The sequence below is a fragment of the Cynoglossus semilaevis genome, chromosome 2, assembly GCF_000523025.1.
Source record: "Cynoglossus semilaevis isolate Cse_v1.0 chromosome 2, Cse_v1.0, whole genome shotgun sequence".
Taxonomy (NCBI): domain Eukaryota; kingdom Metazoa; phylum Chordata; class Actinopteri; order Pleuronectiformes; family Cynoglossidae; genus Cynoglossus; species Cynoglossus semilaevis.
This window is the reverse complement of record NC_024308.1, coordinates 1,365,388-1,385,822: the sequence shown is the minus strand read 5'-3', so window position 1 is coordinate 1,385,822 and position 20,435 is coordinate 1,365,388. Positions and strand designations below refer to the sequence as shown.

Sequence of the window (20,435 nt, the reverse complement as noted above, 5' to 3'; positions counted from 1 at the left end):
AGTTATCATGGTATTGTAAGGGATTTAGGGAAGAATTAGGGATTAGTTTGAGTGTAAATAGGACATATTGACTTGGATAAAGTACTGCAGCTGTACTGTATGTGTCAGGACTTACAGACTCAGGGAATGTTGAGCCACAGGACAAACATGAATGGAAATATTCCTCTGTGTCTCCAAGCTTCACTCCAACATGGTGATTTATGATGCAGTTAATTTGACTAAGGTGACAGTGACTGATCAACAGATCTACAGCATTCCAAAGCTTACGTCACCTGACAACGTGACTGATTTTCTCTCTCCAGTAGAAATTTAAAACGCTGTGTCCAAGTCAGAGAGAAGAATGTAAGAAAACTTCAGTTTGTTTTTATTTTACCGATGATTGAAGATGAGCTCCGGTTCAGTGTCCTCTCCTGGGTCACTTGAACTGATCAACAAATAAATGTCAACCTCAGTTGATGTAACATGTCATTGTGATTAATTATATTATCATCTAATATTTATTGGCCACTTGAAATGTCTCCAAAGTTTGGTTTTGGTTAAACTCATCTTTCAGAGGTTCCACATCTTTTTGTGATTTTGATTCTTTATTAGTTCAGGATCCACGCTGGCTGACCCACAGTGGACCGATCCAGAGAACGCATTATAACGACGGATGAAACAATCTGGGAAAATTAATGACTGAGAACACGGCATCTCCAATTTCATCACATGAGCTCATCTCGCCTCGCCAACGACCTGAGGTCGGACGCCAAGTCAGCGCCCGTGCCTCCCATTACACCGCCTCACTGCTATTCATCCCACACCGCACACGCAGCCCGATCTGACGCCTCCTACAGGCTGACGGTGGACTGAAACCTCACCACATCAGCCATAAACCACAGCGAGGCCGTACGTACGACAGAGGACGGAAAACATGAAGCTCACAGCTACACCGCGAGTGACCAGCAGGAGGACAGAAAGACGTCTGTGGTGGGGCAGCAACAAACATGAGTTGACAAACAACAATTCAGGGAATAAGCAACATGTTTCATCCAATCAGCATCCTGATTGACAGCTCCTCACCCAGAAGACCAATGAAAAAACTGAAAAAAGTTAGAAGCCTGTTAGTAACAGGAATCAATCCAAACCTCACACCTGGAGACCAGTCCTGTCACCACTGAGCCACAGGCTGTCTCTCACACATCGATTAATAATTGAACATCTCCAGGAACAGGCTGTGTGTTATGTAACACTTCTATGAACTACCACTAGGTGTAGTGAGGGTGACAGTGACAGAGAATCAACTTGAAAAAAACAAAAACAACAACAACATTCCAGTCTTGGTCACTAAACCTAAAATGACTTCATTAAAACATAATGCTGATCAGTTTGAACTGATCCCTAACCAAACCAGTACAAACCGTGGTCCACTGTCGGCACTAGAATAAAGATATCATTACGTGCTGCCACTTGGACGTGCACTGTGGAATTCCAACAACCCAAAACAAGATTGTTTTCCACTCTTACTGTCAACAACAAAGGCTGCTTGTTGTTCCTCCAACATCCACTCCATGTCATGAACTCATTTCTGCTGAGGGCTACAATGGTCCTACTGTATGGAAAGTCATTTTCCTCTCCCTCCTCGTCCAAGGAGAGTCAATTACAGACTCTCTTGGGGAATTAACCGCTCACTTCCCTAGAATGACACAGTCCTGAAATCTGCCTCTCTGTCCAAACCCGATGTAGAAATTCCTTTTTGATGAAGCGACGCTGCAGGCCACCACATCACAGAGCAGCACGTCTGTCATTGATTCTGTTTGTATCTCTTTCACTGCTTGGAAACCAAACTTGACGCTGAGCTACCGCGCTGCACTCTCATTAAAGGTGTATTCTTCTCTGTCCACTCAGAGCAGCAGTGATTGGTGCAGCTCAGTTTTATGTCCACACTGTGGTAAAACTAAGGAATTCAGTAAAAACACAACAATCTTATTTATTTGAACATTGCCCTGGGACAAACACAACAGACAGACAGAAACACGTCATTAGTTCATGGAATATTCTGAGGCTTCAACAGCTATGATTAAGTTAAAAAAAAAACTTCCTCATGAAGTTTAACTACTGCGCTCAGCCTTATTTAGAATGTTAAATGCAAACATGTGCCTTTAAAAGAGCTCGGGTTCAGCCAGTGAAACAACATGAAAGGAAATATCTGGTACATACTGTAAGTACTTCAGGGCTCCACATGCAGTACTCCTGGTGGAGCGTCTGAAGCTGGAACGTCTTCTTTGAACCGGAAAGAAAGACCAAACCCTGGGGACGCCTTGGTGTGTCACAGGACAGGAGGATATCCAGGACAAGGACGTCCACCAGACCAGGCAGCTTCACAGATGTTCAGACCAGAATGTTACGGCAGCACAGCATCATGGGAGATTACTCAGCCAGCCAGAGAGGCTCTCTTATCTTCAGTGCTATCAGCAGCATTATTACACACCACAGAGTCACTTTAAAAACAAAGATCAGAGACCTGAGGTTCAGCGGCGTCAGCAGCCACCGTGTGGTTCAGACTGTAAATATCATTAAAAGTTCAAAGACTCGACGGCATGAGATGATATAATTATATCAGAAGATTGTTTCATAATTCAGCCGTTCCATTTAAGCTCCATTAACAACTTGATATCAAGAACACACACACAGACACACACACAGACCTCAGATCAGAGCAGAGTTGCAACATCAACATCACGCAGTCACAGACACGGCGTTTATAGTCAGATAGACGCCGCAGCATATGGAATGACCGTCAATCATCCGTACGTTAACATGTCCTTACAGAGACGTCGGCGTGTGTGGAAATGGAGCTGCACAATTAAGACAGATGTTTGGTGTAGAAATAATAGAAGGTTTTGCAATCAAATCAACTTGAGTTCATTTTTACCGCTGTTCATTTTTGGAAAACTAGGTCTAATTGAAGTTAATGGAGAAATACCACGTCTTCAAAGTGTTTGTAGATCCTTTACGATGCACCAACACATGAGAGATTTATCTGGAGTTGTTTTTTTTCTCTCTACAGAAGAGAGTCGAGCTTGCTAAATAATAAACTGCCTTCTTTTATTGGTGCAATAACACAGAATATGAGGCTCAGCTGTTAGGTTACTACAGAGCGTCCGAGGTGAAGTGTTAGAAACGAACTTTGACCTAAACGTTTGAGGAGACACTCAAACCTGGGATGAAACATCAGAGCGACTCTAAAACATGTTGACAGGTTCAGAGGGACTTTCTGGGGCTGTACTGCGTATCAGGGGTATTATCATTCAGTTACTACCTCTGAGCTGAACCCTAATGCCTGTCTGTGGACCAGATGACCACACGTTTGTCCTCAGGTCAAAGGACAATCCCGTTTCTATGAAGTCTTTGACAATAAGAGCTTTGTCAGGATTCAAAAAGGCTTTTCTCCTCACGGATAAAGTTATTACTATTATGATTATCAGTATTACATTATATTTTATTTATTTAAATTATTATTATATTATTATTTCACAACATGGTGTTCTCATTTTTAGCATCGAAATATTCCACTGCTTTCTCTGTATTGTTACAAAGATCAGCGTCTGTGTCTGTGCAGATGCTACACCTCCACAAAAAACAAAACAAAACCAATAACTAGGAGGAAACACAACAAAAGCGTTGGTGTGATTAAAAAATGGTAGAGACCATTTTTTCTTTTTTTTCGTGTGGTCGTCAGGTGACAGATCTGAGATTGTTTTGTTTTGTTTTGGAGCCAGAATCTGAATCTTGAATCTGTCTGCAGAGTCTCTACCTCCAGAGACAGACAGTCTTCACATCAGCTGAACTTTAAAATCCAACAGATCCACGACTTATTACAAACTTGGCAAACAGAGCTGGACGTAAACACCAGCCTCAGATGACGGCGGACCTGAAGGCCGACCCAGGACCCAGGACTCAGACGCAGTACAGCGAATACTGCAGTATTAATACTACAACATAAGTCCACATGAAGTTCTGACTTGGGTAAACAGTACCTCCGTCATGAGTACTGCTGTACTTCTACAGAAGTAGCAACGCAATAATCGGACCATAAGAAGTTTCTAAACCTGTGGTCTGTGTATCAACTGAAGTCACACACATTTGTATGAAAACTGATTTGATGAATTATTTTTAAACTGAATTAAAAATGATGATAAATGTCAGCAGTTTAATCATGTTACAAACTTTTGAAAGTTGTTCTTTCCCTCTAATTTAACTAACTAACTAACTAACTAACTAACTAACTAACTAATTTAAATTCTAACTTACCGGCTATTTGTCCTCACTGCTCGTTAGCAAAACTAACTAATTAACTAATTTAAATTCTAACTTAACTGGCTATTTGTCCTCACTGCTCGTTAGCACAGCGCTAAGCTGTTAGCTACTGACAGAGAACAGAAGAAACTGTGAAAACACACTCAGATCAGAGAAGGTCAACATTAGAAAATAAAAGTGTGGTTTTCCACAGATGTAACTGGAGCTGAAGCCCAGCAGGGATTCTTTCAGCGTTCTCGTTCTCGTTGGTGAGATGAGATGTTGAGATAAGCAGGTCACAATCTGGGGTATGAAATCCTGATGTTACACTGAACTAAAATAAAATATTCTGTTGCAGTAAAATGTTGGAAGGAGACAGAAAAATGGGTGTGTATATTGGAAACGGGATTTTGTTGTTTTTTGTTTTTTTTTTTTGCTCCAGCTGTCAAACTTAATGTGTTGTATCCAAGTATATGTCCCTCAAAAAGAGATATTTTAGTTTTTTTTCAGTGTATGAAATAATCACATCTGTGCTGGAACATTCACTTAAGGACAACTTTCACAGGATGAGGTTCAATTCCCACATTCCAAGACCTAGTATTTGAGGGCAGTGCCAGATAAGGACATATTTAACAGCAAGTCGCCATGGCAACATCACGCTGTAGGCGGAGGACAGCAGCGCAGAGCTGGACAAACCATCAACACCTTTAATGAAATGTTATAGAGAACATCTGTGAGGTCACAGGGTTAGAACCCACAACCTGAAACATGAACGCTTCTCAATCCAAGGAAAATAGGAGAAGAAGAGGGAACCGAAATGGAAACTGGGTTTTAGACCATTTGGTGCAATACAAAAATTAAAATATTTTAAGTTAATACTTGGTGCTCATGGCATTACTGTGGTCTTATATTTGTCTTGTCTACTCAGAGAAAGAAAACAGTGATTAGGCGTGCAGTCTGAGTGACAGATTGGTTCAAATTACACTGGTTTACATAAGGGATCTGCTCCGACTCCTTCTTGTTTACAAAGGGCAGACGGTTGATGATGTCAGGTACAGAGGAGCGCAGTGTTAACAGATGATACTGGAGTCAGAGGAGAGAGTGGAGAGAAAACACTCGGACCATGAACAGAGGCCACACTGTCACGTCCTGCTGCTCACAGACCATTTGGTTCAGGTGAAGAATGAACGTTTGTTGGTTTTTGGTTCTTTCACAGCTGAACTTCACAGTCTCTCCGTCCATTAACGTCAAATCTGACTGACAGAGATGTTACTGCCTTCAAAAAGAGAGAGAGAGAGAGAGAAAAGATCTTTGTACGTGCACATAAAGTACAATAGCACAACATGACAAACGGAGGCAGTGGGCCTTCGTACCAGGGCAGCAGCCAACACATAGTTCATGTCACGAGTGAAAGTTTAATCCAACAGATGCCTGGCAGGCTGCAGGATTTTCCATCTCCACACAGACACCCCACACACTCAGGAGGAATGTGTAGTAGCAGCAGATCTCCTGGCCAGTACTTGTAACTAAACACACATGCACGTGTACGTGTACGTGTACGTGTACGTGTATTGTATATATCAGTGTTTCTTTCCAGCTCCTTGGATCTCAGAGATTCATCTCGGTCCAATCCTCCTCTTTTTCCAAGAAGGGAAACTGTGATCTTCCACAACCTTGGAAGTCTGTGAGCTCAGAGAGCGATCCCACTGATAAAGACAGGAATGGTGTCCTTGAAGAGTTCCAGCCTGGAATTAAAGCAGTACGCAGCACTGGAACAGCACTTCTGAGAATTCTAATGACCGTCTTCAGCAGTAAATGAAATCCTCCTCCTCCTCCTCCTCCTCCTCCTCCTCCTCCCTGGACTCTCAGACACCTTTGGTTTGGTTTGGTTGAACCACATTGTTCCTGCTCCTGGTCTGTGATACCTCTGCAGCCTCGGACTGATCCTGATCCTGTTCCTACTTGGCTGAAGGAATGTCTTTTGACTTGATTATTTACAGTGTTCCTGTGTCACCTCAGCTCCCAGCTGTTAAAACACATCCTTCAAACTCTTCAGTTTGTCATTTCTTTGCTTCACTCGGGCTCCGTTTCAAGGAAATATAACATCTGTTTTCACCGCTTTGCAGAAAAAAAGCTCTCATTTATACCTAACTCGACAAAAAACGACTTGAACTCCATCCAACAACTACAACTACACTTGATTTATAGTTAAAGTGTTGCCTCAGATTCCCCCACACCGTAGGTGAACAACAACTAAAATGTTATTTCCATTTTTACTGATGTTGTTTTTGTTTATTTTCATTCGTCGTCTCCATTTTCTCTGATCACCTGAAACATTAAGCGTTAGCACATATTTATCACGTTCTCTCCTTCAGCTCCCTGTGAGGTGCAGAACTAAGTCCACCTGACAAATACTTGATCACTCCTGCTCCTCACTGCTCCTCTGAGCTGCTGCTGCTGATGCTGCTGTTGTTACTGCTGCTGCTGCTGCTGCTGCTGCTGCTGTTGCTGCTGCTGTTACTGCTGCTGCTACTGCTGCTGGTACTGCTGCTGCTGTTACTGCTGCTGTCACTGCTGCTGCTGTTACTGCTGCTGCTACTGCTGCTGTTACTGCTGCTGTTGCTGCTGCTGTTGCTGCTGCTGCTGCTGCTGCTGCTGCTGTTGTTACTGCTGCTGCTGTTGTTACTGCTGCTGCTGTTACTACTGCTGCTGCTGCTGCTTCTGCTGCTGCTGCTGCTGCTGCTGTTACTACTGCTGCTGCTGCTGCTTCTGCTGCTGCTGCTGCTGCTGCTGTTACTGCTGCTGTTACTGCTACTGCTGCTGTTACTGCTGCTGCTGCTGCTCCACATCACTGAGCTCAGCTGGCTCCTGGACGGCCCGTCCTCAAACCTCATTATTCACCATCTGATCTGATGCTCTGTGGTTCAAAGCTGTCATTTAAATGTGATTTATAAACTAATTGGATGTGGATGAATCATTTACTTAAAACTGGAATCGTAAAGTGTGAGTGAATCAAAAATCTCTGTCCATCAGGAGCTGATATTCACCAAACAGTTCAGTTTTCAGGGTCAAATCTCAGCTCCCGCCCTGCAGTGATCAGGAGAAGAACAATATTCTGTGTGTTACATCACAGTCTGTTCCCACATTCCTTTGGTGAGCGGTTCAATCCAAAGTCAGTCAAGCATCAGGACCTCGGGCTCATGGGTACCACAGCGTCTGACCGCCTGGTCAGCGAGGAGCAGGACAGCGCCTCCGCAGGTGCAGGGAGGACATGGAGGTCCTGACTGCAGCATCAAGTAGACGTTTATTTTTTCATAACAAAAGCCTCAAAAAAAAAAGGTGATTATTTTCTACTGTTCTGCCACAGTCGTTGCTCCCTGGATCTCAGACAAAGTTTGGACTCATATTAAATGACAATAACGTCAGCCATGACTTTCATTTGAAGTTTTCTTTTCTTTAACCAGGACTAAAACTATTCAGTTACTCAGTTAACTTTATGGTGGAGAACATTCAGTCCTGACAGGAACCATCAGCGTATTTAACGTGATTTAACTGCGATGTCACCGAAAGGAAAAACAACCATTACTGAACAACAGCTCCAGACGCTGCTGCGTTTCACCCTGTCTCCAAATTCAGTTGAAGTTTGAAGGTAATTCTTATTGTTTCAACATTGACTCTGTGAGTCTTTCAGTCAAAGACACAACATTTACATCAGTCAGACCCAGTTCCACAGTCTGTGTTTTTTTTTTCTCCAAATCCTGGGATGAATTGTATCATTATCCAAAGAAGAGGCTTGTAAAGACAACTTTTACTTCAATATGTTTTTTTTTCTATTGTGTTTTTATCAGGTTCTTATTTATTTTTAACAATAACAAAATAACTACTTAATAAAATCATTGTGCTGAGAATGAACAGCTCAAAGCTGAGCCCTGTTTTCACTTGGAAGAATGCTAACAGTTCAGATGAAAGATAAGAAGAGCTGAAGACACAACATCACTCCCTCCTGAGGCCTGGGGCTTTTGAACACTCGATCGGATTTTCTTTTCCCCTCTTAACACCTTAGATAAAGTTTGTCTTATTTAAAGACAAGTCGTACAGCACAACAGTTCAGTGCGTTAATATTGTCCAGGCAGAGTGATGGACAGCCGAGGACAGACGCTGCAGCCGAGGACAGAGAACAGTAGGTGTCTTTCTGAGAGCCAACGGCAGCGTGATGCTGTTGGTAGGACTGCGTATCAGACAGGAATGTTAAATACTACAGGAATGTTATTTATTTTCACAAACACAACCCAGTGCTCTCCTGAAAACCCCAGGTTTGGCGTCTGCACCAGGACGACCCCCGTCTATAATGTGTCGCCATGTACACAGTTCATGGAGTGCTCTCCTGAAAGCCCCAGGTTTGGCGTCTGCACCCCCGTCTCTAATGTGTCGCCATGTACACAGTTCATGAAGACATCAACACGGCGGGGACGTGCAGCAGCGGGAGTTGCTGCAGCGTTCAAGGCAACTTCAGGTTTTGATTTGTTGATGTGAAGGGAGAAAAACGCAAACACGCCACTTCTCCTCCAAACAGATGTTGAACAAACCACTCTGCTCGACATAAAAGTGGGTAATATTTTGACAGCTGTACCAGCGTCTCTTTGTGACGCCTTGTCCTTGATCGTGTCTAGACAGGACAGTGGACTTTCAGAGGGGATAACGTCTTTCTCTGCTGATTCAGAGAGGAAAAAAAAAACCCCTCTCTTTGACCGCAGACAGGAGTCGATTAACTTCCTACGGCTACTGAGCAGTGGAAGCTGTGTGTCATCGCCAGGACATTTTGCAGCTGATCCTGAGTCTGCAGCAGACCACATCCCAGAGCCCGGTGAGAGGAGACGCTGCCAGCTGACCAGCTGACACTCAGCTACGTCCACTCATCACTGAATCCTGTCCAATATGAAACACATCACTGTCACCCACAGGTGAAGGTGGTTGTAGACTGGCAGGTCAAGATTATCATTTCTATTCTGTGAATATGAACGAAGTTCAAACCATTTCTCCACAAACAATTCCAACTTTAAACAAAGCACGTTTCCTTTATTAGACGTAAGCTGTTTGAGGCTAACGTCTGGCTGTGAATGAGCTGCGATGACTGACTCACTGTGAGCTCTTTTTATTATGGATTTAATGAAGTCCTAATGCTGTTCTAGAATTCTTCTCTCTTCCATCCAACTGTTTTTACTATCTTTAACATAAACTTTATTTTCAGCTACCTGTAGGTCATCTTATAAACTAAACAAAAGAAACGTGTACTCTACAGCTCCTCCGCTGGACATTTTCTCTTCGACTAAAATGAAGCGTGACATTTATAGAGGCATTCAAGTAAAAAAACATGGACATTTTATGTGAAAGCGTGTGTTTTATGAAGCCAAATATCTCTGCTCTTATCTGTCAGACTTCCACTAATATAGTTTCCACACATAAAACTGGAAACATAACTATGTCCAAAGCCTTTCCTGGAAGTTATGAACCCACATTTTACTCCCAACCAGACCAGCAGCAAACGACAGATAACATTTCCATGCTCACACTTCACACATAAAATGCCAGATATCCTTGGAAAATGTAAAAGAACTTCAAGGTTATATGGCCAGAGTCTGCACAAACAATTCCACAATTCTCCTCCTTCTCCTCCACCGTTCCCACGCCTTCGACTGAGCTCGGCCCTGGACCAAAGTCCCACTCCATGGGAGACGGTGATTGTGTTGTCTGTGAAGTTTATAGTTAAACCGAACTGACCTTCAGACAGAAGAGGTCAGAGATGAAACCTCATATTGATCAGCTACGACGTCATCAAACATCAAACCAATCAGACCTCAGCATTGACACCCACCACCTCGACACTCGCCTCCACCCGCCTGACCTCGTCTGAACCCTCATCGTCACTGACTGTTCCATGTGTGGCCTCCAGGCGTCGACCCTGAGCGTCAAACAAACATCATCATTTGACCTCCGTGCTACAGAAGAACCAGTGAAGCTGCAGCCGTCGTCACTGCTTCATCACATCAACGTATCCTGGTCAAATCCCTGTCACATTTCTATCTGCACCACTGCCTCAGAGCGTGCTTTCACTCAGGGTTTTTCTAATTTGACAAAGTGAATTATTTTTCATTGAAATATAGAACGGACAACATTAACTGAAGAGTCCTTATTGATCGGTCAAAAAGTGATCGGATAAACCTCGTTGGACAGTCAGATGATCAACAAACAAACAAAACAAGAAAGAAAAAGAAAACCACGAGAAACAAAACTGATTTTTTCTTGCCTCTAAGGACAAATTGTCATCACAGATTATTTCTGTGACTCCCAGAAACCTACAGGCCATTTTACATCATCTCTGTGAAGACTTTAAAAGAACGAAAGAACAAGTGGTAGAGAATGGATGGATGGATGGATGGATGGATGGATGGATGGACATGGTTACCCCTACATTCCTGTGTGACTTGTGTGGACTAGAATTCTATCATCAGTTCAGGCCTGAGTGGGGGGCTGGGGGGGTCGTGACAGTGGGTGATGACTGTGTTGAACCTGAGTGGGGGGCCGGGGGGGGCTGGGGGGGTCGTGACAGTGGGAGACAGTGTCCACAGACCTGTCCTAACTGTGACCTGCTCCTGCTCTGACCTCTCTGTCTCTGTCTCTGTCTCTGGGCAGCAGCCAGAGCTGGTGAAGAATGTAGGTGATGTGGAGTGGAACAATCGTGTCCATTCATCTCCCCCCCACCCCCCCACCTCACCCCCCTCCACAGACCACCTACCTTCTGATAAGCCAGCTGGAGGTAGTTGTAGGGGATCCTCCTGTGGAAGTCCTGCGCCACATCCTCGCTGACTTTGTGCAGAGACTGTGCTCCAAGTTTGTCCTCGATGCAGCGGTTCATGCAGGCCGCCCTGTGCAGCACCACGTCGAAGAAGCGCAGCTCAGAGAAGGTGTCATCGAACGGATGCTGGTCCTGGCACCTCAGCCGGCAGCGGACTCTGGTGCTGCGCACCTCGGCCTGACTGCTCAGCGCCGCCTCCATGTACCGCACCACATCCGCGTACTCCCCGCTGTAAAACGCCTGAACGCCGCTGTTGTACAGGAGGTCATAGGGCTCCAGGAAACTATCGGCTCCGGAGGAAGGAGCCACCGTGGTCAACAGGAGCACTGACAGGGCTGCCGCCGCCGCCGCCGCCGCCGCTGGCCAAAAGTTTCTATCCATGCTCCGCTGCTCGGGTTCAGAGTGTGAGGAGCGGCTGTCAGTTCATCCCATCAAAACTCCGCTGCTGTGGAGTGTGTGAGTGAAGTGAAGACCCTGAGGGCGACACCGGGTCCAGGGCGGAAATACAGCGGCTTCAGTCCGGGACACTCATTTTGTTTGGTCTTCACTTCTCCTCGGCTGACTCCGCCCCCTCCGAGGCATGAATGGTCGAAGTACAACAGGCTCAGCAGGGGGGAGTTAGGGGGTAGTCACCGGCTCCTCCAGGGAACCCCACACACAGGGGCGGGGCACGGAGGCTTCAGGAACCATGTGCTGAGCTGAGTGGAGCCCCCACCTGGTACTCTGTTGAAGTTACTGATACTTTGATGATCAAACGTTTATATAAATATATACTATAAACTATGACTTTATTAACGAAAGATAAAAATCTAATAAAATACTGCATGGTAAAAAAATACTTTCCTTTCAAACATTTGACACTTTGTTTTCATTTCCTTTTCGAAATTCTCAAGTTATTTCCAATCATTTTATTTTTAATATCCTGATTTTCTTATTTTAATATAAATACATCTAATTTACTCACAATAGAATTTTTTTTAAAAATAATTGTATAATGAAGTATATTTCTATTGGACTTGTACAGCCTTGTCTTTGGAAGTTTCAGCTGGAGCTACTGAGTTTTACCTTAGACAATGACGCCCCCTAGAGGAACTTTTAGTCTAAAGCACTTGTGGCTGAAATTCACCACTGATGGGATGTAACACCGTTACAAAGACATTAGTCACAACTTGACAGTCTTCTGTAACACATGCTGTCATGTTGATGGATATTATAAATGTACCTGGAAAAGACAACGATCGAGTAGTCGATCAAATAGATCAGGTAGTCGATCAAATAGATCAGGTAGTCGATCGAATAGATCAGGTAGTCGATCAAATAGATCAGGTAGTCAATCGAATAGATCAGGTAGTCGATCAAATAGATCAGGTAGTCAATCGAATAGATCAGGTAGTCGATCAAATAGATCAGGTAGTCGATCAAATAAAAGTACACGCTGCAGCAGACAGTGAATTTTTGCTTCATTTGAGAAAATAAAAAAGCACAAAATCCATTGGAAACTTGGAGGGTGAATATCTTGACAGTTTTCTGTCACGACTTCCAGTCACGCAGTTCAAATCTGTGAAGTTTCATTTCCCTCTCTGACCGTGCTCATGTTCGTGCTCATGTTCGTGCTCGTGTTCGTGTTCGTGTTTGTGCTCTGTGTCATCCGTTCGTGTTCGTGTTCGTGTTCGTGCTCTGTGTCATCACAACATAATCTCATCTCTTCTCACATCACAGCCTCCTAACATTAGTCAGGTTTCTGGGGTTGAACGAAATCATTTCCTGGAACAGTCTGAGTCAGGCTCGTTTTCATCATCACACTGTCATGTTTTTACATTAAAAGACCAAGATCAATCTGAGGTGTTGAAATATGTGATGTCATCTTGTCAGTGTTTGGTGATAACGTTCTATGTTATACACATAACCTTATTACCTGGACTCCTTTTTAAACACTGTGTTCCACAGAAGGTCCCTCCCCCGCAGTTTGAATACTCCTGGTGCAGCAGTGTACACAACTCCCCAGAATTCCCCTTTAACATTATCTAAAAAAAACAAGAAAAAAAATGTTCTCACTGCTCCTCCACCTGGACGAACAGAGGAGCAGCAGCTGCAGCAGGATGGGATGCCATTCATCAAAGTCAGCTTTTTAATGGGAGAGATGAGAGCAGATATGACTGGGAGGAAGCTGTGTCAGGAAAACCCTCATTAGAGCAGGAAATTCTGATAAAAGAACAGGTCTACACGGAGAAGAGGAGAGGAGGGAAGGAGCGGCGTTTGATTGGACCGAGGTTTAGATCCAGGACAGAAGCTCATAAATCATACATTTAAAATCACACAAAATCATATTCATGTTATTGGTAAAAATGTTTTTAATCAAAATGACAATCTAATGTAAAACAAGCATTTCTTTAAAAGAGTTTTAAGCAGGATGAATGTCGTCACAGCAGCGTTGAATTGTACGTTTTGATTTATTTCTTGTACCACAAATAAATGTCCAGGTACATTTAAATAAAAGTACACAATATTTGAAGGTATATATGAAAAATACAATACTTGTTTGAAAATAATTTTTAAAAGATCGACTCTACGTTGAGGTGAAGGCTAAAGTCACCAAAAAAAAAAACATAATTTTTAGAAGATCGACTCTACATTGACTAAAGTCACCAAAAAAAAACAAACAAAAAAAAAACTGCGGGATTGACCAAATAATTTATTACAAAAAAGAAGTTCTAATTTTCCCCTTCAGTAGTACTGCAGTAGTACTGCAGTGCTTATACCAAACGAAACAAAGCTGCAGCTGTAATCTGTGGCTCATACTACAGTTTGGCTCATACTTTAACTGACATGATCTGGTGTCGCCGTGGAAACGTAATGTGGTCAGGTGTCACAGAGAAACCAGCGTCGTCCTGAGCCTCTCCAAACATCAGACTTATACTTGAGTACTGGTTACAAGTCTACAGTTCCAATAGAAGGACTGTATAGATAAGGGATCCCCAACCCGTGGTTTGGGGGCCACATTTGGCCCCCGGGCCTTGAGTTTGGCACATGTGCTCTAAAGCATCTGTTAGTACAAAGTGCAGCTCGAATTCCAAGAAATCAATTTAACACCTTCAACGCACAAACACACACAAAAAACTGTGTAGAATAAAAGAGATAAAGGACAAATGTTGACAAAGACAGAATCATCTGAACAAATAAACCAGGGTTCTTCTCTTTAAAGGAGCAGAAAAACATCATGATTCTAACAACAATCTTCTCCAACTTTAATGGACAAAAAAAGTTACATGAAAAACTGCGATCTGAACGGAGGCAGTAACAACAGTCAGAGCAGAGTTTCAGCGTCAGATCCTCCTGCGTCTCCTTCATTAGACGTAGTTGGAGTTGGCGTGCGTGCTCGGCTGGTAGTGCTTGATGTGGTTGGAGCCGGGCGCCTCCGACCGTGAGCACCGCCGGCAGCTCAGGAAAGCTCCACCGGTCATGGTGAGCAGACCTCCGGTCAAGCTGATGAATATCGCTGATCCAAACTCAGGCCTCTGTGGACCCTGTGTTTGATGGAAGTTCTCCACAACCGCTTGTGTGTACCAGGAGGTGATGATGATCGTCAGAAGGCCTGAGGAGGAAAACACAGGTCCTGGTTAGAACCGCCTCGATTTCAACGAGGGCTTGCGACCTCTGCTGGAGCTTTAGGGTTACTGTAAAACACTGGACCCACCTGAGATGATCAGCATGATTCCTCCAGACATGGCCGTACGGGATTTGACCTTGTCCTTTCCGTCCATGAAGCGGGTGCACTTCATTCCAACTATGGAGAAGAACAGAGCCAGAGCGGAGAGGACGAGGCTGACCAGTATCAGGGACCTGGTGACATGGATTGAACCTACAGAGAGAGCAGACTGTGACTGCTGTGACTGCATCATCAGGCCTTAAAACATAGAGGTGATTTATCTATAAACACACTGGGTTTTGCAACTGTTTCCAAAAATAACCAAGCACTTGATGATTTAATAATCAGGTTTAATCTGAGAACCTGACGGTGAAGAACATACTGAAAACACTGGTTGTGAGCTGTCAGTTGCAGAAATGTCACGAAACTGAATAAAGAATTGAATTGTTGTCGATGCTCGAAGGGAGGATAAAAACAACAAACACAAGAAAAATATTTCTGAAGATCAAGAACGACGGTAGAAAAGTTAAAAAACAAAGTTTTCAAAAACATTTGATTAAAAATGTAGTGAAGACGGTAGAAAAGTTAAAAAAAAAAGTTTTCAAAAACATTTGATTAAAAAGTGTGACATTTGTGACAGTGATAATAACAACAATAAAAGCTCACCTTCCAGGCCAATTAACGAATCATGGTATTCACAGCAGAAACTGTCTTTCGTGGTGGAACACTTCATCCACAGACCCGCATGAATCCGGGTTGATGATAATGAAACCAATTCTTCCCATTCAACCATCAAAGAGGCAGCGAGAGTGGTCGCCATGCCGATCAGAGAGAGCAGGAAGCCGCACAGCTGTGCCCCAGAGCTGGCCATCGCAGCAGCAGATTATTGATTAGAATTATTGAAAGTATTATCGAGCACCTGATCAGGATTCAGGATTCAAACAAAGAGCTGGCGGGCGACTCCTCTCACCTCCTCACACAGTTAGGAAGTGCCTCTCCCAGTCCCCGGCCTCTTTTTAAAGACTTTATCTGCAGACACGGGGCGGGGGGAGGGAGGGGGGGTGGTGGAAGGGAGGAAATTTCAATCAGCCCAATGGTAAATAAGAAAGAAAGAAAAAAAAAGGGGGAGAGAAAATGTGTAGAGCCTGCCTCCGTTATCTGTTTACATTTTTTTCGACCTTTGATAACACTTGAGTTTCTTTTTCAACAGGTTTAAACCTTTCAAATCTACACAGAGAAGAGAATGAGCAGCCGTTTAAAATATATTCTTTTTTTTACTACAGTGTGATATCCTGTTGTAACAACTGGATTATGGTTCACTTTAATGAGGTAAAAAACCTTGAGTTTTTTGGGTTTTTTTCATGTCCAATTTGACTCAGTAATTGATAAAATCACCAGACTTTACATCTGGATGTTCATCTGAATTTGTATTATCATAGTAGATTGATAGAAACGGCACTGACCCCAACAACCACAACAATGCTGATCACAGATGTGTCGCCAATGAGAAGGAAGGGAAAAGCATGTAACCCAAAGAACACCACCCCCACAACAGGACAGGGACGTGTCATTCTGTGGAGACACTTGAACTAAAATCAGACGCAGCGTTTGGTTCCTGCAGACATGAACTCCACATTAAAAAAAACCAAAACAACAAATAAACAGGTGAAAAACAGTCACCCAGGGGAACGCTGCTCAACCTCAGCAATTTACAACAACAATCTGGTGATTATGAGGATAAACTGTCTTCATTTTGCCCACACAATCGCCAAATTATTTGACCATATTTGGTGAAAGGGATGCCAGTTTGTAAACAGTCTGTGTTCAGATCGGATCAGTGTCCACCCATTCCTGGACGGAGCCTCGTGAAAACATGTGGTGGTTAAGGAAACAGCAAGTTGTTTTTATGCATTCTGAATGTGGGTTTGTTTGTTTAAACACTCAGAGCAATTAAGGCTGCGGTAACGACCTGCAGTAACGACCTGCAGTAACGACCTGCGGTAACGACCTACGGTAACGACTTGCGGTAACAACCTGCGGTAACGACCTGCGGTAACGACCTACAGTAACGACCTGCGGTAACGCCCTGCAGTAACGACCTGCAGTAACGACCTGCGGTAACGACCTGCAGTAACGACCTGCAGTAACGACCTGCAGGAACGACCTGCAGTAACGACCTGCAGTAACGACCTGCAGTAACGACCTGCGGTAACGCCCTGCAGTAACGCCCTGCAGTAACGACCTGCGGTAACGACCTACGGTAACGACTGGCGGTAACAACCTGCGGTAACGACCTGCGGTAACGACCTGCAGTAACGACCTGCAGTACTCACATCGATGTGCAGTTCTTTAAATGACTCATCTTTCACTGACTCATCAACACCACAGGTGTCGTCTGTTCCTGAAATGTTGTCCTCCCACAACTGTGACACAAACGTCCTCCCGTTCCTATAAACAGCCGTGATTTCTGTCACAGTGAAATATGTCGTACACATCTGTGACGTTGTTGTTTGTTTGTAGTCATCAATCCTGAAAATAAGTTTTTTTCATTCACATGATTCCACCAAATTATTATTACACTGTATTGTGAGATAAGCTGTTTTACTGTCAAAACAGGGAGGAACGATTGCGTTTCAAAATACGGGCAAAATATAGACATCTGAGCAAAAACAAGAATGAGTCACGACGAGTGTGTGATGAAATGTTAAGAACAAAAAAAGTATCAAATGAATCTGGATGACGGCCAACACCTTCACTATCTGCTACAGCAACTGGAAGCAGTGACTCCAACCCTCTGACCTCTCGGCACCTTCTGCTTCTACATAGTGTGTGGTAGAAACACACAAAAGGAGGAAACACGTCAGGGAGGAACTGCAGCGTAATTAAACCTCTGGTGGTGAGGAGAGTCAGATGTTTATGGAACAGAGACGTTCAACAAACTGCTGAAAAGTTGGTTCAAATTATATGTCACTTAAGAGGTCGTTAAATCTTTAAAAGAGGCCAAACTGTCTTCAAAACCAGACTAAGAACTAGAACGAGCCAGTCATGCAGAGCAAACAATGTATTTTACTGTGGTGCCATCTAGTGGTTACTGTGTAAAAGCGACACTGCAGGAGAGCAAACGAGGACAGTGACAGCACGTCCTTCAAAGACGATCTGAGATCTGAGATCTGAGATCTGAGATCTGAGATCTGAGATCTGAGATCTGAGATCTGAGATCTGAGATCTGAGATCTGACATCTGAGATCTGATATCTGAGATCTGAGATCTGGGATCTGAGATCTGAGATCTGAGATCTGAGGGAAGTCTGAACCAGGGAGGGAGAGAAGGAGATTTATAGAAACATTGATTTGACTTTGACTTAATATAATCGTTTTCTTTTTTATATTTGATCCATCACAACAACAACAACAACAACAACAATAGATTTTAAAGATCAACCTTATTGATCACTTTCTCTTGATCTGAACCAGGGAGGGAGAGAAGGAGATTTATAGAAACATTGATTTGACTTTGACTTAATATAATCGTTTTCTTTTTTTAAACTTGATCCATCACAACAACAACAACAATAATAGATTTTAAAAATCAACCTTATTGATCACTTTCTCTTGATTTTTGATATTAATAATATAAAAAAAATACATATTAATTCAAAGGTTGTGAGTTAGATTCCAGGCAAAGTAGGTTATATGCCACTCCTATGTACATGGCCAAACCTGTATTCCAATAATTCACAGCTTGCCATCCTCTCCATTATCATCAAAGTTTTTTTTTCTTTTTGCCAGTCTTACACAACACACGTGAAAACACACAGCATCTGTGATAATTAGCACATATTTTGCATGCTGTTGTACTTTGTCGCAGGGCCAGGGGTAATTGTGTGGGACACACCCGTACGTGAAAAGCAAATCGAAAGAACAAAACTTGGGTGTGTGATTATGAGGAAGGACAAAACTCTTACGCCGTCACTTGACTTTCGGTTAAAAAAAAACAAATCAGTGAGGTTTGTTTGTTGGCTCTGCTCACGTCACAGTGTTCCAGAACTTTGAGACCGAAAAGGTCCGAGTGGTGAACTGGAGGTGTCACCGTTACTGCACCGTTACTGCAGCTCCGACGCCACGTCACACATCAGAACTGTAAACTGCACAGAGAGGAAGGGTCTTCATTCATGTTCATTATTAAATCATATTAATATCCATTTCCATCTCCCACGTCTCATCACAGTGAGTCTCTGGAGTGGAAACACGGCAGCACGTCGTATTTACAGATGTAAAAACTTTCTTTTTGAACAGACAAATACCAAATATATGTTTTATTTATTTATTTTGTATTTTTAAACTACACCTTTAGAGACAGATCTTTAGTATTTTTGTTTGGTCCTGCTGTAACGTCAGCTAATTTATTTATTTTATTTTTATTTTTTATTTTTATTTTCCCTCCACTCTCTCCACGCTCGGACTGAGGTTCTGGAGAACTGACTTGGCATTAAACCCGGGCGACTCCCAGCCTCTCACAGAGGAGACACAGTCAGGAGGCGCTCTAAACCAGTCTGATGTCATTCCTGCAGCAGGCACAGCAGCACCGAGCGCCTCGGGACAAACGGCCTGCCTCACTTTCTTTGACGTCTCACAATGAGAATGTTTGCTTTATTTTACAAGCAGGAATCAAGTAGACGAGACAGGTGACTGAAACACACACCGAGTGTGTGTTTACGTGTCCATCATATTTATGAATAAATAAATATAGATAAAAACACATTGTCCTACAGAAGCACAAGTCTCACAGCAGTGTGTGTGTGTGTGTGTGTGTGTGTGTGTGTGTGTGTTAGAGGGTGGCCGGCCTGCAGTCCACATCTGTCACTCACTGAACATTTAGTAGAGAATCAGACAGAGGCAGTTGAGCAGCTGTAAAGTAAAAAAAAAAAAAAAAAAAAAAAGGGGGGGGGGGGGGGGCAGTGGTTTAGTGGTTAAGGAAGCCGACTGGGGTCTGAAAGGCTTCAGGTTCGAGTCCACCAGCTGCCAAGTTACCACTGAGGTGCTCTGAGCAAGGCATCGTCCCCACACAAGAGGGCCCACTGTTTCACTGTTTGGTGATGGGTTAAAAGCAGAGGTCAAAGGTCGATTGTCTGCAGTGTCACAATGACAAGGAGTTCACTGTCCATATATATTTATATATTTATAAATGCATGGACTTAACAGTCCATGTGAACACAATGTAACAATGTTCTTCCTACTTGTACATAAGAGGCAGATACTTCAACAGGTGACTCTTCTATGTGAACTTCTGTCGTCATTTAAAAAAAAAAAAACCCAACAACAACATCATTATATGTAAGAATGTAAAGTTTTGGAGTTAATGTATGTTCTAGGAAAAAAAAGGCTGCGATGATTTGTTTCTTTTTTTTTTCTCTTTTTTTTTGCGTTGGAGCCTTGGATCTGAAGAAGGATTTAAAAAAAAAAACTGTTCTCTGACAGTACCTGGACTGGTTTTTCCTGAAGACTGGGCTTGGACTGAATTACACTGAGAGAGAGAGAGAGAGAGAGAGAGAGAGAGAGAGGTAGGGGGAGAGAGAGAGGGGTAGGGGGAGAGAGAGAGAGAGGGGTAGGGGGAGAGAGAGAGGGGTGAGTGTGTGTGGGGGGGGGGGGTTAAAATAGG

At 43.3% G+C, this 20,435-nt stretch overlaps 2 protein-coding genes across 3 annotated transcripts in view; both read right to left on the bottom strand.

The window, feature by feature from the left end:
- The window catches only part of p3h2 (prolyl 3-hydroxylase 2), a 37,009-nt gene extending 25,074 nt beyond the window's left edge, over positions 1-11,935 (bottom strand). Inside the window, exon 1 of one of the 2 annotated variants that reach the window (XM_017039729.2) lies at positions 11,072-11,935. In XM_017039729.2, the coding sequence (XP_016895218.1) occupies positions 11,072-11,512 (441 nt within the window). In that variant the 5' untranslated portion in view covers positions 11,513-11,935. The remainder of the gene's footprint in view (positions 1-11,071) is intronic. The other variant, XM_008329798.3, reaches the window with a different exon arrangement.
- A 1,808-nt stretch (positions 11,936-13,743) lies between these two features.
- On the bottom strand, positions 13,744-15,863 carry LOC103393253 (claudin-7-like). Its single transcript, XM_008330150.2, has 3 exons — positions 15,444-15,863; positions 14,826-14,990; positions 13,744-14,723 (listed from the first exon to the last, which is right to left on the bottom strand). Exons 1-3 carry the CDS (start codon positions 15,646-15,648, stop codon positions 14,479-14,481), a joined length of 615 nt encoding a protein of 204 aa, XP_008328372.1. The 5' UTR covers positions 15,649-15,863; the 3' UTR covers positions 13,744-14,478.
- Positions 15,864-20,435: the final 4,572 nt, after the last annotated feature.

Bases quoted from the DNA above. Each gene is read 5' to 3' on its own strand.
- LOC103393253 (XM_008330150.2), bottom strand. From the start codon at position 15,648: ATGGCCAGCTCTGGGGCACAGCTGTGCGGCTTCCTGCTCTCTCTGATC. The intron at 14,991-15,443 runs GTGAGCTTTTAT...CTCTCTCTGTAG, and splicing joins TTCGTTAATTGGCCTGGAAG to GTTCAATCCATGTCACCAGG. The intron at 14,724-14,825 runs GTGGGTCCAGTG...TTTCCTCCTCAG, and splicing joins AATCATGCTGATCATCTCAG to GCCTTCTGACGATCATCATC.